General features: G+C 38.6%; 2 protein-coding genes and 1 long non-coding RNA gene across 7 annotated transcripts in view; 2 read left to right on the plus strand and 1 right to left on the minus strand.

Moving 5' to 3' along the window:
- LOC148644289 (monocarboxylate transporter 13) overlaps positions 1–5,121 on the plus strand; it is a 57,754-nt gene extending 52,633 nt beyond the window's left edge. For all 5 annotated transcript variants that reach the window (XM_088613529.1, XM_088613530.1, XM_088613531.1 and 2 more), the window contains 3 exons: positions 194–1,006; positions 1,220–1,359; positions 2,241–5,121. In XM_088613529.1, coding sequence (XP_088469655.1) covers positions 194–1,006; positions 1,220–1,359; positions 2,241–2,261 — 974 coding nt within the window. In that variant the 3' untranslated portion in view covers positions 2,262–5,121. The remainder of the gene's footprint in view (positions 1–193; positions 1,007–1,219; positions 1,360–2,240) is intronic.
- Positions 1–17,797, minus strand: part of LOC148644290 (uncharacterized) — a 21,384-nt gene continuing 3,587 nt past the window's right edge. The window contains exon 2 of the long non-coding RNA XR_015928625.1: positions 1–471. This is a non-coding gene — a long non-coding RNA (uncharacterized LOC148644290). The remainder of the gene's footprint in view (positions 472–17,797) is intronic.
- wfdc1 (WAP four-disulfide core domain 1) overlaps positions 14,464–17,797 on the plus strand; it is a 15,730-nt gene continuing 12,396 nt past the window's right edge. Inside the window, exon 1 of the mRNA XM_088613532.1 lies at positions 14,464–15,008. Within this exon, the coding sequence (XP_088469658.1) occupies positions 14,880–15,008 (129 nt within the window). The 5' untranslated portion in view covers positions 14,464–14,879. The remainder of the gene's footprint in view (positions 15,009–17,797) is intronic.

Raw genomic sequence — 17,797 nt, forward strand, 5'->3', positions numbered from 1 at the left:
TATTTTTAACACCATCCATATTTATCAGCTACAGTATGAGTGCCAGAGCAGCTATGATGTATATTTCCAGTCAGGACCATCAAGAAGAATCTGCTCCTTATCTAGTCACTGTATGTGTAGTGAATATACCAGGTAATCAATGCCGAAGTGTCTCTCCTTAATCAGCAACTTTGTCTGTTTTTCTGAATTGCAGGTTTTGGATATGCCCTCACATGGACTCCCACCGTGACGATGCTGGGCAGATACTTTGAGAGGAGAAGGCCGATGGCCAATGGGTTGGCGAGCGCGGGGGAGTGTGTGGTCACCTTTCTCATCAGCCCTCTCTTCCAGTTCCTGGTGGACTGCTACACCTGGCGCGGGGCGATGCTGATTCTGGGAGGGATCGAGCTCAACCTGTGCATCTGTGGAGCACTGCTCAGACCGATCCACCTCCGCCAAGACGATCCTGAAGAAACAGTGGAGCTTGAAGAGCTGCCGAACAAAACAGAGACCCAACAGAGGTCCAGTCAGAGCAGAGGAACAGGAAGGATCATCCAATACATAGATTATAGGCTGATAAAGAATGGGCGCTTCATGGTCTATGCAATGTTCGGTGTCTTTGCAGCCCTGGGCTTTTTTGCTCCAGCTTTGTTTTTGGTGCCCTATGCTAGAAGCAAAGGGGTAGCTGAATATCAAGCAGCCTTGCTCATGTCGATATCGGCCACCTCTGACCTAGCAGGGAGGATCGGCTGTGGCTGGCTTGCCAACTTGCGCCTTATAAAGACCATCAAACTGCTCTTCATTACAGTCACACTCCTGGGTGTGATCCTTCTGCTGTGTCCACTGGCTACCTCCTTCTGGCACCTGGTCATTTTCAGTGTGGCCTATGGCTTGGCGTTTGGATCAACTGTGGCCATCCACATCACTGTGCTGGCGGACATTGTAGATGTGGCTCAGCTGGGAAGTGCCCTGGGCTTCTTCATGCTCATTCGCAGCAGTGGTGGACTACTTGGACCCCCCATTGCCGGTAAATGACATTTTCTTTTTAAAACTCTAATTCTGAGAATGTCTCACATACAGTATTACAGTCTGTGGTGCGATTAACCCCAAGCTTCCCAAAAAGTTTTACATTGTAGTGCGGAGAGGCAAGATTAGGATCTAACCTTCCTCCCAGATTTCCATTTCAGTATGTTACTTCACTATCATTAACCTCTGACATTACCGATCTCATCACACCCAGGGTTTTTTATTGACAAGATGAGCAACTACGGGACTGGTTTCTTGATGGCTGGTGTGGCCCTCATCATCTCTGCTCTGTTTCTCCTTGTGCTGCACCAAATGAACAGGAGGGAAGAAATATCTAAACCAGTGTCGCCAGGGGTAAGTGAGTGGCCATCGGTGAAAGAACACGACAGCATAAACACATCTGACAATTTGTCAACAATATAAAAAATAGATTGGAGTGTCCCTGGTCATGCTTCCGTGCAGCCTGCAGGGATGTTCAATCCACATTCTCCCTGAATGCTTCACACTCAGAAGGGAGCCCATTCAACATTCAGCCTTCATCAACCAAACAGATCAGGTGAAGACATGACAAATCACTTCACCAAGTGAACACAGGGGGATCAGTAGGGAAGCTAGGCTGATCAAGCCAGAGTGGAATTCAGCCAGGATATTGGGTTTAATTCACCAACTCTTACAAACAGTGTCATTGAATATCTGTTAATCTAAAGCAAGATTCTATCTCATGAACCATACAGTTCGCCATGTAAGCAATTTGAAATACAGACCAGGCTTTAAGCACCTTAGATAAAGCAATGATAGGCTGACCTACAGTATAGGACAGAGATAGATTGCCCTCCCACTAGGTGGAATAATCCAAGGAGCTACTATAAGGACAGTAAAAGAAGGGGTGAATGTGGAAAATGTGTTGCACATCATCCAAAGTTACATTTAACTTCAATTTCACTATTGAACTTCCACTAGACAGAATTCTTCAAAGCAATTTAACCCCTTGCAAGAAAGGAACACCAAATTCAACAGGAAAATCACAAACGAATACAAAGAAAACCCTGAATTTTATGTTACTGAAATGTTAAATAATTTGACAACATTTCTGTTACATTTATAATATGAGCAATTCACTGTAATTTGTCTACAAACAGCTGCTGTAACCAAAGCTTAATGCTCCTAGAGGCTTGTGATGATGGAAAAAATGTATACAATATAGTAGATGTACTACTTTCCCTTTTCTTTCCTAGCGAGATGACAAGGCCAGGTGAATCATCTATCAAGGGCTGGAGGTACTTTTGGAAATCACCTACATTTTGCTGCTAGGGAGCTGCTCATCAAAGAACACAGCTCCCATTCTTTGAATCTGCCAATGTATCACCAGGTCGGGGAAACTGTGAACATCTGTTACTCTGTAAATCCACAAACTGGCACCACTGATCAGGAAACCTCCACTTTACAGTGCCTGCATTCCACATAGAACAATACTGTTTTTTTTGTTGAAAAGTACATAGACATGGAACATTGCCTGAAATCATTTTGGGAATACCACAGCTCAATTGAAGCTTGTTCCATGAATGCTGTATTTAGGTTTTTCCATAAAGTGCCTAGTACTTTTCATTAAAATTCCTAACTAGCAATTGAACTGTTTACTTTATGTACAGTATGTGTGTGTTTGCAGCAGCATGGAAAAACACTTATTGCAAATTCCATACAACAAAAAGCACATCTCCTGAACAAATTTTAAACAGAAATCACATGATTGATCTATAACTATAATGTTGTCTGAGATCTTAATCTTGAATTAACAGATAGTTTATTTTTGTGGGAAAGCATTTCTAATCTTTCCCACCAAAATGGTGAATTACTTAACATGTCCCACTTCTATCCAATACATAAGACCTAGCAATGTTTAGTCTAAATGCTGAACTACTGCAAGAATGTCTAAGGACTCTAAGGACTGCATAAATAACTAATACACGTTACAGACATATAGTTTACATACACTGATGCACGTCATCTGGGATAACTAAGAAGTATTTTTACAGATAATTACCACTCTGGTATCACATATTGCTGATGTTTAGTGCAATTAAGTGATTGATAGAACGATAGATACAAAGTGTGTATTTTCTGGCATTTCTAGATGTATTAACCCATAATTTAAATGGCTTTTGAATACAAATTATCTGCCAGTTTTCCTATACTCAGTTTGGGAAAGAATAATTCATTAAGATTTATTTAGCTATCTGTTATGCAAGAACAGTGCAGCAGGATACCGATCAAATAACTGACATCTAAACAAATCAGACTTTGGTAGACTACCCTGTCTAATCACACAGGACAATACGCCAACATTGATTATGTCAGAGAAAACACACTTCCCAGAACTCACATGTTTTTATATACAGTAAGATTCATGGAGGCAGTTTTTCCCATCAGAAGTGAATCAACAAGTAGTTTGGGCAAGCATGCCATAAATTACAGTAAAAGAGCCTATTCACTATCGGATTCCAAAAATCGAACATCAAAAATTTAAATTTTTTTTTTTCTTCTTCCTTTACCTTCTTCCTGTGCTGAAGCTCAGAGGATGTGCTCCAATTTGCTACAGCTCTCTTTTGTTGCTGACCCCTCACTGAAGGGTTTTTAAATTACAGTGAGGAGCACTATTGCTATGTCCTCCTACTGTACGTCAAGCAGACTTTCTAATGCTACGTGATTGTATGGTTTGTCTGCACATCCTAATAGATGACAACATTTTGAAAAACTAGCAAAGACCAGCAAGCAGTCTAGAAAGGTTTGCTTGTCAGAGAGAGACAATCCCTCCTACTGGTCATACCGAACCTCATAATCCAGTGTGCAGAGATCCAGTGTCTCTTTGGTGTAATATTGCATGCAGTGTGAACACAAGAATAGTTGCAAACATGGGAAAGCACCTAGTTGTGTGGCAGCTGGTAGCTCCAAATATCTTATCTAGCTAACTCCCCCATCAGCTTCCACAACAATGGAGCGGCTTTCCCTTACTCTTACAACCCTTTGCACAAAGGGATGTTCCTTTCTCTCAGCCTTCCAATACCACTACCCCAGTTCCTCCCAGTTCCTCCCTGTATTCTGTGCTCTGCATTTCACAGTAATCCTGAAGAATTCCACTGGGTTGATTTTGTCGTTGCCTTTGAGGACTCTGATTACTTCAATCAACTCCCCTTTCAGATTCCATTCTTTTAGCCTGTATGCATGAGGCTTTGCACTGGAACACAACTAGTCACTCATTTTCTTTAGTCTAAACTTAAACTGTTGTTTACATACAGTAGTTGCTCTTGCTTGCATTCATTCCAGAGCTGCAGAATTGTTGCAATGTGGCAACTGATTGTGTGCAACATTCTTCTTTAAGATTTAGTAATGCATTGCACATTTTTGGTGATCGACAGTTAATGTTTTTGAAAGAACAGAATCAAATAGTATATATATATACACAGGTACTGCATATACACAAGAGTCCAAATATGGAAAACAAATAAAAGTAAAACTGATAAGGTTTATAACTCATAACTCACTCTAACAAAGATTCTTTGCTTCTACTTGGAAGAAAAGTACATAGCAACATAAAAATCTGAGTAGAAATATGCAGTCTAAAGAGCTGCAAGAGCTCTCTACCAGTACTGAGTCATTGTACAGTGCAATAGGAACAAACTGTTTTCCTTTTCTGATAAAAGGAAAAGGCGGTCACTTCTTTATTTCAGAAAGAAATGCAATTACAGTACATATCCTGTATGGCTGGCATAAGCATTCATTTCTTCATAAAAAGCACAGCTGCTAACAGATTCAGATTTGTAGGGGGATACCTTGTCATTACTGTAGTTAGCTAGAAAAACAACGGAGGTTGAAAAAGAAAAAGGAAGCAAATATTATGTAATTTACTAGTTTTTCCATTTGTCATCTTTCCATTTGAAGTGATTCTTGTTGGTTAAACTTATGCCTAATGGGATATTTAACGAAAACAAAACTATGTGAAGAAGATTACATGGTATGACTTCCTCTAACCCCTGCTTTAATGTCAAAACCTTGTTGTGGCCTGCAAATGATGCACTATCTGTTAGGATAATTAATGTAATATAAAACTGTCTTAAATAATTTCACCCTAACCATTTTATTAGTTTGCCATTCTGATAAAGAGCTCCAGGGGACAGAGCAAGATAATTAATAAGACATTCTAAATAAACTTAAGTTATTGGTTATATTCTACTTATAGATAAACGTAAATACCCTATAAAACCCCTTCTCATCTGTGCAGTGACTTACTATACTCACTACTAGACTATTTCTTTCAGACTGTAAATGAAATAAAAATGAAATGTATAGCATATGAAGGGTTTCATGCATATGGCATGCATTAAAAGAAAATAAAACCCATATGTCCTTTCAATGGTATGGGGGTAAACAGAGAATCCAACTTTTTTTTTTTCATTTCTTGGCTTTCTTACATTTATTACAGCATATTGTGAACTGCATATAAAACATCCTGACAACTTCACTGCTTTGGAAACATTAAAAAAATCTCTTTGGGTGAAATAAAAAGAAGAGAAAAGGCGGAGAATGTAAAGTCCACGCTAGATGAATCTCCACTCTCTCCACTTTTTTCTCAAGGTGCAATTCTACTGACAACAGATCCCGACACCTCAGAGGCTCCTTCGCAGAAACAGTTGTCTGTCAGGACTCAAAGAACGTTATTTGTCAGACCTATTTAAACTTTACTCGGATCTTAACTTGACCTTGAGAAAGCATATGGGCGGATGGTAGTTATAGTAACAGAATCTTGAAAGGTTTCCCTTATTTGACCATGTGCTAAGGGGTTACGCAGGAATGTGTGCCGGCACCTGAGTTCAAAGCAGTTTAATCCACATTACACTGCATCTGGGAGAAGAAAGAACAGATTCAAAGAAGACCAGCAAGAAAATGATCCCGCCATCATGGATACTGATTAAGGGAAATAAATACTACTACTCCCCAGAGGCACTAGGACGGAATTGATGGTGAATAATTGGCAGAAAATGACACTAACAAGTTTTGAATCTGTGGCAGCAGGGGCTTGGTTAATGACTGAGTGAAATCATGCACAGCCTTCAAGAGATTATACCCTCCTAATCAACATCAGGGAAACTCATGCCATGTCCAGCCTTTTGAAAAACGTCAAGAGAAATGGCGTCCTCTCGTGTGTTCAGCTAAAGAGCACCTTCCCAATGTGCTTTTGTTTGCAATTGATGATTTTCATTCAAGTACTCCACAGTACAAAGAGTGTTCAGATTTTTATTTTTATCTAGCTGGTGGATTTAGTTTCTTTTTCATTTGACCTTGCATATTTGCACAGAAGATTGGAAAGGGTTGAAATTTAAAAAAAATAGTGTGCCCTAATTTAAATCTGATGATCATATAGTGATCCTAAGACACGGAATGAGGATCAGAGAAGGTATACTCCCAAACCAAGGTTTTTACACTTACTAAAAATGCTACTGAGTAGAATACAAAGTGTTGTTAGAAAATATCTTTAAAAAAATATCTAAAACTCTGAATCGGCTTTACTCACTTTAACTTGACTTTTTTTTATTTCAAAGAGTAAATGCTTCTAAGAGACTGAGCCCACACTCTTTTAGTTCCGTGCCAGGGTTGTGTTTCTTTTGATGTGGAGCTCCACAATAAAGATCGACTGATCTCTTCTGTGCACTGACAACTCTGTGTGCATGTGAAGACGATTACAGTTAATCAGAGGACAATCTGATGTGTTATGTCTTTCACAAAATCCCAATTACCTTTATCATTGCTCCCACTTAGCCTTATTTTGTCTCGACTTAATTCAATCTCCTAGGTCATCTGTGAAAGGCAATCAACCTGTATCTACCCTGCAGCCTTCAACTTCCTCTATTATTGTTTGCTCTGCTCTTTTAAGCAAGGGCATCCTGTAACCAAGTCTAATGCTACAGTGCAGGCAGCACATTTTCCTTCGTTTCAGGTTAAAAAACAACCATGCATGCGAAAAGATGGAATCTTTCAACCCAAACCTCTTTGTGTTTAACTTTGGATCAAAACCTTAATGTTTCAGAAAACATATTGTCTGCAATATGGGCAGTAACGTTTTCTGTTACAAGCATAAATTTGGTTATTTTGGTTATTCTTATAGATTTCAACACGCACTAAAACTCATTTTTGAGACAAGACCATCAGTTCAAAATATTTCACTGCATTTCCCAGCTGCATTTTCACTGTTAAAGACACTGATTTATAGTGGGGGACAGAGATCACCTTTAGCTTGGAATTAGCACGAGTTCACAATACCATGTGCTTTACAATTCACACAGTAATGGGACTGATGGGATATGTCTGACTTTCTTAGAAACTGGTGCAAAATACTACTGCTACCTGGTTAGGGCCCCATAATCCTGGGAGACTTAAAGACAGCTAAGGCTTTGAAAAGATCCCTTAAAATCTATCAAATTTTCTCATTCGCATACGACTGGAACTGAAACTCCCTATTAATTGTCATGGCTGCTTTACTACAGCTAACACTTAATTCTGATTCCTTTGTGCTACTGTATATAAAAAGTCAGATTTTAAAAACTTCTCCTCATTTCCTTTAAATTAAGATATTCGTATAGTGCAAAATCAGACAGTCTCTTGTCAACTAGCAAGCTCACTCATTCTCAGTTTTTACAACAGTCAAGCCATTATACAAAGAAAATTATTTACAATGATAAATATGTCATTTTAAGGGCCTGAAAAGAAATAAGATTCCTGTGTTAACTAGTTTCAGCTAGTAGACATATTGGATGTGAAGGATTTAAGATGGACTTCACTACCAGGTGTTATTAGAGGAGCTCAATGCATGACAGGAGAAATTCAAAATACTTTTTTAATGAATGTTTAAGATGCGTTTTGTATTCCGATCCATAAGGAGATCAGGTCCTTCATTCTATTCAAATATTTTTTTTTCTTGCTTGAAAGATAACAAGCTAAGTAAACTATTGACTGTCATCTAACTTGAATTAATGTTATTAATTATGAATTATGTTATAAAAATGTAAGAAATAAAATGTTACACCTGAATATAATGCAAAGAACTCCTATCACACTTCAGGAACTTCTCTCAGGCCCCTTTTTTCAGAATCATGAAAAGCTGAATCATATCAGTAACATTGGATATTAAACAGTGAGGGAGTGATCATATTGCCTCAGTGTTTCCTGTTTCCTATTCCCTTTTCATTACTTTCGTCCAAGTCTGTACGGCACGTTCTGTCTTAAGCTATATCGCATGCTGAGGCTAAGAGCCATGAGCTGCATTCCTCAGCTCCAATGAAGAACACTTGTTTTCTTTCAGCTGTGCTTAGCAGCAAATTTCACGAAACACCAGACCAAGACTAACAGCTGAAACCATTTTTCTTCTCTAAGTAAAATGATCCAAAATCTGTTCTTCTTCCAAAATATACAAACAACAGGGTTTTTGGCCCAGCTCTTGTACAAGGCAAAGCAAACTTTCAGTAAGGATATAAATGTGGACCATGTTGCTGTTTAAATGTCTTAGTGCATTTATTCAGTGAAGGGTCATGGGAATTAATTTTTTTACAAGCTGCTGTTCATCAAACAGGTCAGGCTTTTAGTGAGTTTTGAAGACCCAAAGGTCCATCTACATGGTATCTGAAAAAAATCCTTTTCCAAAAGTAAGAAGCACTACAAAGCATAAACTCATTAGCATGAAGACCACTTCACATTTAATATTATAAATGCACAAAAATCATTAAAATCCCTTTAGTTTAAATTTAGTTTCACTAAAGTTGTGCATAAATGCTCCTTAACCATATACAAAACAAGTATTTATTTTAAACCTTTTGAGCAACATATTATTTTATTTCACAGTGACAAATTTTCATGCAAACACTCTATAAACTGCAAGCTTCAAACACATTCTAAAACAGGTCATGATGTGCTTCCACTACAGGTCCAGTGTTTTGGATCATTTATTTGATTGTCTTTGTGCTACAGCAGTTTCAAAACTAAGAGAAGAAAGCAAGAATTTTGGACAGACTTGCCAAGAAACCAATTTAAGTCTTCTTGATTTCAATGGACAAGGCCTTAAAGTGATATTTCATTAAAAAGTTAAAGATCCACTGAAGCACTTTTTAAATGGTTCAGTAAATGACTTTTTAAATTGGAGCACACAAGAAGGATAGTACACAGTCCCCATCCCAAATGTCTTTATTGTGGCATTGTTTCTGTGATTATTTTGGGTGAGGGTTTCAGAAATGCATTGCTCATTTTACAGGAATAAGAGTCTGCAGTCATTGCAGCATTTATTTTATGGCTTTTCTGCAGAATAGGAAAAATACTGTTTCTGCTGTGCTAGAAATGTTTCGCCAGGGACAGCAACATCAAAGAAACATCCAGTAATGCTTTGTGAATGCTTAGAATACTTGATGAGAAAAGTTTTGTTAACCCACTGGCCATAGGATAAGGAGGTTTTGAACCTGATTGAGAGCTTAAATTCGAAGCTTGTATGGTTTTACTTTACTGTATGTCTCTTACAGTATGTGGTGAAAATGTGGGCATACAGTAAGTTAATTTAAAATGGTGCTGAATAGCAAACATTACATTACAAAAGTAAGGTCTTTTGATTCAATCAGTCCAGTATGTTCTTCTCTGGGCTGGAACAGACTGTTGGAAACTATCAAAAATGTCAGTATGATGTTTTCTGAATAAGAAATACAAAACCAACTTTCATACCATACAAAATGTCAATGTAAGTATATCATTGTAAAAGTAATGTGTAGCACAGCACAGTGGAATCTCAGAAAATCCCAAAATGAATCCACTTAACAATCCATTTAGAACCCAGTGTACAAGTGGGGTGTGCTAACCAGTACACAACAGGTTTCATTTGTCACAGCTTGAACAAGGAGAAAAAGACTCCAAAATGAAGCTTTACTTTTCTTGTCAAAATGTTTGTTTTGCTGTTGCACATGAGCATGTTAAGGTATTTCATACGAATTTGGATGTAAGCTGAAAGAAACACAAACGTAGGTGACTTCTGGTGGCACACTTTTTTGTTTTTAAAGCCGATATCTCGCGAATGCAAGAGTGAGCTGTTAAGGAAAGCTGATCTAGGAGCCCTGTAATTGATGTTGATGTCTTTTCCTGCTTGTAGTGGAAATGGTAACCTACCAGAGTAACCTCTAGATTGGCCCACTGCGGTAAAACATGCAATGAAACAATTAAACCCTCCAAAATCCCTAGGGGGATCAGGTGCCTGGTCATGCTGCAATAAAAGCAGAAACTTGTCCACATGTTATATTCCTCGGAAAGGTCTAATTATGGGTCAGTAAAAATCTGAGGCCTTTCTGCTGGGTTTCAGAACAGCATACAGGTCCGAACGGTAGTGTTCAGAGATGGAACATAACTTGTCTTCCCAAGACACTGCGGTTTCTGGAATACGTATTATACAAAACATTCTGTACATCGAAGGTTGTTCACGATAAGGGTCCCCTGCTTAGCAAATAATCCAATCATAAAGTTAAGGCAGCCCCTTTGCAGTGACAGGCCTGCAGCCTACCCCTATAGGATAAGGGCCCTTCTCACTCCTGTTCAATTCCAATAAAGCTGGCAGACCTCAGAGCTGTTATTGTGTTTGATGGGGGTGGGGGCTGGCTTCGTTCACCTTCAATGACAAGTCTTCAGCCTGCCTGAGCTGACAGGGGGCCTTGTTTTGTGAAGCAAGGTCATTCGAGAAACAGGAAAACCTGACGTCTGATTTAGAGTGAAAATGAAAGTAGTAGTGAAGATGAAAGTGCCAAGATATGCAGACGAAAGAGGTTTCCTCTTTCTATTAATGCCAATTATTTATCATTTTTATTTAACTTTTACCAACAAAACTGTTCAACTAACACAACCTGTCAATAAAACCTCCAAAAGGTAAAAAAAGGAAAAACAGTGTTTATTAGAAGATAAAAACAACAACATTGTATTTTTCATTTTTTTCAGTGAATGAAATTCATTATTCTTGAATCCACAAAGTGTTGTTATGAAGGTGATAAAGATCTAGTTTAAGGGTCTCGTTTCAGGCAAAAACCTTGGATTATCCTGTTTTAAAGAATGATTAATATTATCTTTACCTTCTGAGCTACTGTGAAAAATTATCTTTCTTTTCTTAGAACCTGCCATCATCCTTCATTTTTAGGTTTATTTTTCAGATTCTCATATTTGGAATCCCTAGCTGTTGGAAAAACTGAGCATCAGAAAAGACAGTAATGGGAGGGTTCAGGGATGACATTCTTCCCAAAATACAGTATGCAGTTACCTGCATGTCTCATTTTCACCCTGAGCCTGAGTGTCTAAGAACTGGAGGCATGTCAGCTCCCACTGACAGCTCTGTACGCTTACAAGCACTCACTGAGACTTCCACCAACTCATTCAAGTGACCTGTCTGATAATGCGCTCTCAAAGTTTTCACAACCCCACTTGTGCCATTCGTAGTCAGCCTGCAAACTCCAGCCTGCCAGGTACAAGCCAGGATAATCACATTTGTCCACTTTAACAGAACAAGTTAAGTCCTCTGTTGCCTATATTCACAACGTGTTTTGATGAATGTTACCACACAGATGAGGAACTCCATTTTCATGTTTGCAGTGAGCTAAACAACTAACAAAAGAACTCCCACCACCGTGGTGTTCATCGAGAATCTACGTCACAAAAGCTATTACTGTACATACATCTCAATATATGCCCATGCACTAAATACATATTCATCGTGTTTGCACGTTTTGTGTTCAATTCATTGTGCTGTGAGGAAATGTGTTCTCTCGATACAAATAAAAGCCTCTATACTGTATCTCAGAAGAATATTCATTCAGAGCAAAGGTATTTCTGGGTTGCTATCTTTCCCAATGTACTTATTTTGTACTTAAAAAAATCAGCCTGCACACACAAACATCTTTCACTCCTGCCATAAATGGGCAAGTGAATCTAGCCACTGCATGATGACAAACGGTAACTGGTTATTGCAGAGCAAACTGAGCTTTCCCCTTATCCTTATAAGGGATAGTGCACCAATGGGTTTAACTCTCTTACTCTGGCAAGCAAGTTAGAGCAGCTCTTCTTCTAGCTATGCAAGATCATCTGATTTCAGCCACCAATGATCATTACAATCAAGACTTTTAACTCTCTTAACTGTGTAGGTTCTTCTTAGCAGGAGAATCGACCATGCTTAAAAAAAGCAGCTGAGAAATAAAGGCTCATTCTTCATAGCATTACTCATTATGGTGTACTTGTGTTAGTGCTGCCAGATGACTAAGTCTATACTGTGATTTTAATTCAGTCACAATTACCATCAAAATGTCTGGGTATCCGTTACAGACATAATACTTGCAAACTCATGCTGATGTTTTTTCAAGAATCATTATTATACATCCCACTTGATTTTGTTGGGTGGTTACCCAAAAACAAGACTATTGGTGGGAATGAAAATCACATTGTTGTCCAAGCAAATACTCCATAAGAAAAGTTACAAGGGAAAGGAAGATATTTGGAAAATCTAAATGCTTTGGTAGTTAACATTTGTACTTAGTATCCAGCCATTTCTTGAAAGAAGCCAGTGTATTGGATTCAACAGCATGGCTGGGTGGTTAGGGTTTGCACAGAAATGCACTTTCCCCTTCCTGTAGCTTAATCACAGATCACATAAATGTTGGTTTACCATACATTTTAACCTCTTGCTCATGCTAATGAAATTTTAAAAAATGCTTCCACACTTATGGATAACTTTTCCTGGGTCAATTATTACTACTTTATCAGTTATTTCGTATGCCGTGTTGTTTAAATTTTTGTGACCAAATTTAAAACTTACATGTTAAGATGATAATTAATTCTGAGTTGTCGTTTTGCTTGAGTTCAGTGGAATTCAATGCAGAAAGAGAACAACAAAAAAAAACAATTGCGAACACATGTGTGTTGTATAGCACATTGACTTTCTTTCAAAAAATGCTCAGAAATAAGATTGCATTACTAGTTTTTATTCATTCTACAAAAAGCAGTTTTCGGAAAATTTATTTAGGTTAAAATGACTGTTTTTACTAAAGAACAAAATGAAAACATTGGATAGTGATAAAAACTTTAAAATATAAGGGATGGTGATGTATCGTGCTGCATCTGCATGATAGCGTACCACACTTAAAATAAGAAAAAACATTTTTCTCTAGAGCACAAATGCAAAACAAAGTGAATTTCACCCTGCCAGGAGAGCATATAACACTATTTAGTCACACTTGTGCATTCTTTAACAGTATTGATGTAACTTGTGCCAGAAACTGTAAATGTAAAGAAAAACTAAAACTGTGGCTTTCACATGAATGTGGAGTAAACCAGATCAGAAATAAGACATTCACGCAGAGATTTCTGGTACACAGTCCACAGCTGCCATCTTGGATTTATGACTAAATACAGCTGTTTGCAGCAGTGGTCTGACTCCTTGAACTATACAGATGCCTCAGGAAGAGAAAGAAAGGTTTTGGTCCTTGTGTATGTTATGTGGATGTATCGTTTAATTCTTTGATAAATACTCACAAGAATGTTCATGGATGTTTACAAAAGTAAGACTACAAAACAGAGTGTAAACTACTCAACATCACGCAAAGATCATATGGTATGTGGAAAAACTCTGGGTTATCAATTTACAGGGTAGCTGGAGTTCTGCATTGAGAGTGGCAACAATTACAGTATACACAGTCATTCAACAATTTAGCAAACAAGTGTTTTTCCGTAAAAATGCAAACTATTTAGTGGACCATTGTGAGCTTTTTCTAAAAGTGAATAGAAAATCATTCTTTCAAGGCTTTTACAGGCTCAGGACAGATCTAGAATTTCACAGTGCCTAATTAAACACTTTTCAGGTTTGTAATAATGCTTCAAATGCCACTGTTTGATTCCATCTCCCCAGTTAAACAGTGAGATAAACCACTGCTGATGTGCAACAAATCAGTGCCAATTAGTCCTTCCTGGATCCATTTGCTATTGTGGTGGCATTTCCCCTGAAATAACATTTAATGTCAGTTTCTCTTGAAAATGTCTGTGGACTTAGAAAGACAGTCCACATTTGTTCTTATTCTCAAGAGAGTATTTTCACTCGATGTTAACTGCAAGGTTGATAAACTATGCACGCAAACAAGCATCTTGTTTCCTGTTTGCACTGATATTGTCATTATTGCTACTTCTTTGGGCACTCCCAGCTCGCCTGAATGATGAAAGCAGCTTGTCGTATGAAAGCGTGCAATTTGATTGCTGTTTTTGCAGGCCTGACATTCTTTTCTTTCAGGAGATGGGTATGATCAGACTTTCAAAAAGAGGCTCTTTCACCACCTACCAGCAGGCCCCCCCTACCAGACTCACTCCCATTCGTTCCTCCCTCCTAAACCCCCACTCCCCTCCCCTCCAAATCCACTCGCTCCCTGCAGTCCTCCAGACACACACAGACATGCTCAGCGGCCGTCCAATGCATACTGACATTTTTGAATAGAGAGTGCCAGATGTGAGCTCCCGTTGCAAAGGCAGTTAGAAAGTCTAAAAATATCTCATTCACTCGTCTCTGTCTCTCCCTCTCTGCACAAGGCAGACGTGTGCTCCACATGCAGACTGAATTAACCAACTCTCAAGTCCAGGATCAGACTCCAGCCATTCTTCTTTTTCTCCTTTCCTGGAAATAATCCTACAATAGCAGAGAGAGCACCAAGATATGAACAAAAAATATCAATAAAGAAATTAGAGGCTAGAAGAAGACTTGAAGACTTTCAGAATACTACGGTTCTATAAAGAGCTACTCATCTTTGAAGGAAGACAAAATTCAACAAGTGAGAAGGAGCATGCAGAAGAATGCTTCAAGGAAAGCCCTGGCTGCTTTCTTATGTGCACTGGTGCTTTTTTCAGACATTGGATTCTCCCTGAGAAGACGGAAAAGGGGATTGCACCAAAAGGTGGGAGACAAGGATGATGTAAGTAACCTTTCAGTGTTTCTACTCAGTTTCGCTGAAAGGGTAAAGCTAACCTACTGTATGTGGATTCATGGAACATCATAAGAAAGTTTCAAATTTGAGCGGGAACTCACTAAAATCTCTCAAAGATCATTTTTAAACCAGGGCTGCATAGTGTAACCTGTGGTGGGGAGAACAACTGTTAAATCTCAATGGTCCACATCCTCAAGGCTGCAGTAATTGAAAAAGGCTTGTGACCCATTTTGAGATATAAATTCCAATCATCTTTTCCATCCTTTCCAGTACTGCTCTTTCCTTTAAGATCTCCATACATTTTTTTTAATTAATACAGCACATTTTGTAAAATACTAGAGGTGATTTGTAAGTTCCAAAAATATAAAAAGTATCCTGACAGCTACTGTACAAAAGAATGGTGTTAATCAAAGTGGTTCTGTCTACTCCAACATTTCACCTTACCGTTTTAAAGTAACACACTGCCTTTAAAAACAATGTTTTACTTATTTTGGCATCTAACCTGCTCAGACACCTCAAGAAGGTTCACTAAAAAAAGCAAGCGCACACATAAAACGTTTATATAAACTTTGCAGTCATGTTTGCAATTTAAGTGCGGCTAATTTAACACGCCTGTTTCCCACAAAAGAAACGCACACTCCCCAGGTTGCCATCAGTAGAAAAGCGACCCATACAAGCAAGATCTTGCTTTGTTAGTGATTGAATAAACTAGTAAAATGGCAATCTGTGTTTGCTTTTACATTCATATACACACTTGCAACTGAATGGTAGCACATAAAACATTAAGATATAGACAACCTGAAGCAGACAAAATGGTAGGACTCCTGCTGCATCAACTGCTTCATTGCAGGAAAATCATTATCCCCCAAAATGGGTTTCAGATCTTGGAAAATAATCATCCACGTAAACCAGATCTGACTCTCTCCAACCATAAAGAGCTCCAATTGATAGACAGAGGGACCATTCAAAAACACAGTGAAAATCTCCAGTTCTCAGGGGGATTCATGTCTTGAAAAGCAAGAAAGCAATTCATTTTTAAGTAAAGGAGCATAATAACGAACACCAATTTGCTGAATTTGTATTCTGTGTCTCATAAATGTTGAAATTATGTTTTGTGTATTTTAGAAAACACTAAGACCAAGATATTGTGAAGGTTTGATGAAATATATTTCCTCAATATTGTGGCTTCAGTTATTTTCATGCTCCTTTCTCCTGCTAAACTATTATTGTACTCAGGGAGGGCAGCTCAGTACTAGGAGCTGCTGTACCATCTGCTCATGTAGATGGATGTGCCTATGGTTTTTCCATGTTCAGAGATCAGTGCAATGCAGGAAGGTTAGTGCAGCCCCTCCTTACCTGTGCACATTTCCTTTGGCAGCTCACCAGGTGTATTTAATTCATAATCACCTGTTGCAAACATACTGAAAATGAAGCCAAGAATAGATGGACAGAACAGGTGTATAACAGTAACAGTTAGTGTTCTTTCTCCACTTGTGTGGATTTGTTTAAATGACACTAATGACAGCCTTTGGGTCAGTGCCTGCCTCCCAGATCCATTTACTCTTCACAGTGGTCTCTACACAGCCAAAGAATTTCAAGCAAAACAATGCTGGAACAAATGTCATGACTTCTTATGGCCATTATATCACTTGTGCATGTCCCTATAAAGCACTATGCATGTAATTATAACATGTTGTGCAGCAATTTTGAAGGGATTATGATGCCATTATGCAGCAACATTAAAATACAATGGCACCTTTAATCTCGGCAGTGAAGTTTCACTCATTGGACGTGGAAATGAAGCTAACACATTTCAGTTTTGTTGTCTCTGATCAGGAGTGTCGTTCTTCTAAGTTCACCTCTGTGTGTAAAACAGGCAAAACTCAGCTAAAGTGGTTCAGTAAAGTTCCCCAGGGCCTCACGGGGCAGGGTGAGAAGCTGAGAGTATGAAGACATAAAAGATATAAGCACATACACATTTGTTTCAGAAATTATTATTGGCAGACCTTGAACTTGAAAGGAGTCCCTTAAGACAAAGCTGTGCCTGAAGCCTGAAGTGGAGGAAATGGAAGGGAGAAATAATTCAATATTGTGCAGGCTTCAGTGCAGAGTGTCTCATGATTGAGCTTGAGAGGCCTGAATGCTATTAATTTGCTGTCGCATCACACTTTGCATAGAACAGTGCCAGGTCATTCTTTGACTAGTAAGTAAGGTGACATGGTAAATTAAGTCATACAAAAAGTAATACTAGCCTGTCCAAATATTTATTTTTCTAAGATGTTTCTAAAATTTTTCTAATTTTGTTTCTAAGTACAAAAAAACAAACTGGTGAAAGACCTAAGCTGTGCCTGTGCTTGAAGCAAGACGGTGTACTCAAATAGTTTCCAAATCCCATTAGAAGGAGGCGACTGTCAGGGACACCAGATGTGGAATCTTCTCTCAGGAATTTAGACACCACAGTAGCTTCCATGATGACCGATATGGCACAGCTCTGGCTGCCTTATTTTTCAGTAAAGTAACATGCACTTGTTTCTTTCCAATACCGATACCCAACTGGTATATCCATACAGTCGGAGACCTATTGCGCCTGTTCCCATGGTTGTTAGAGGTGTGCCGTTTCTATTATCCAGAAGGAGCACCGGCACCTTTGTAATCCCTAAACTAGGCCACAGCTGCTTACGGCTATTATCAGTTTCTGTGCAGTTAGAACCACAATCAGAAGATGGTAAAGAGATCCCATTAAAAATCCTAAAGAAAATGAAATTGGTGAGAATGTG

This window comes from Lepisosteus platostomus, chromosome 20 (genome assembly GCF_059453375.1).
Source record: "Lepisosteus platostomus isolate fLepPlt1 chromosome 20, fLepPlt1.hap1, whole genome shotgun sequence".
NCBI classification, from domain to species: domain Eukaryota; kingdom Metazoa; phylum Chordata; class Actinopteri; order Semionotiformes; family Lepisosteidae; genus Lepisosteus; species Lepisosteus platostomus.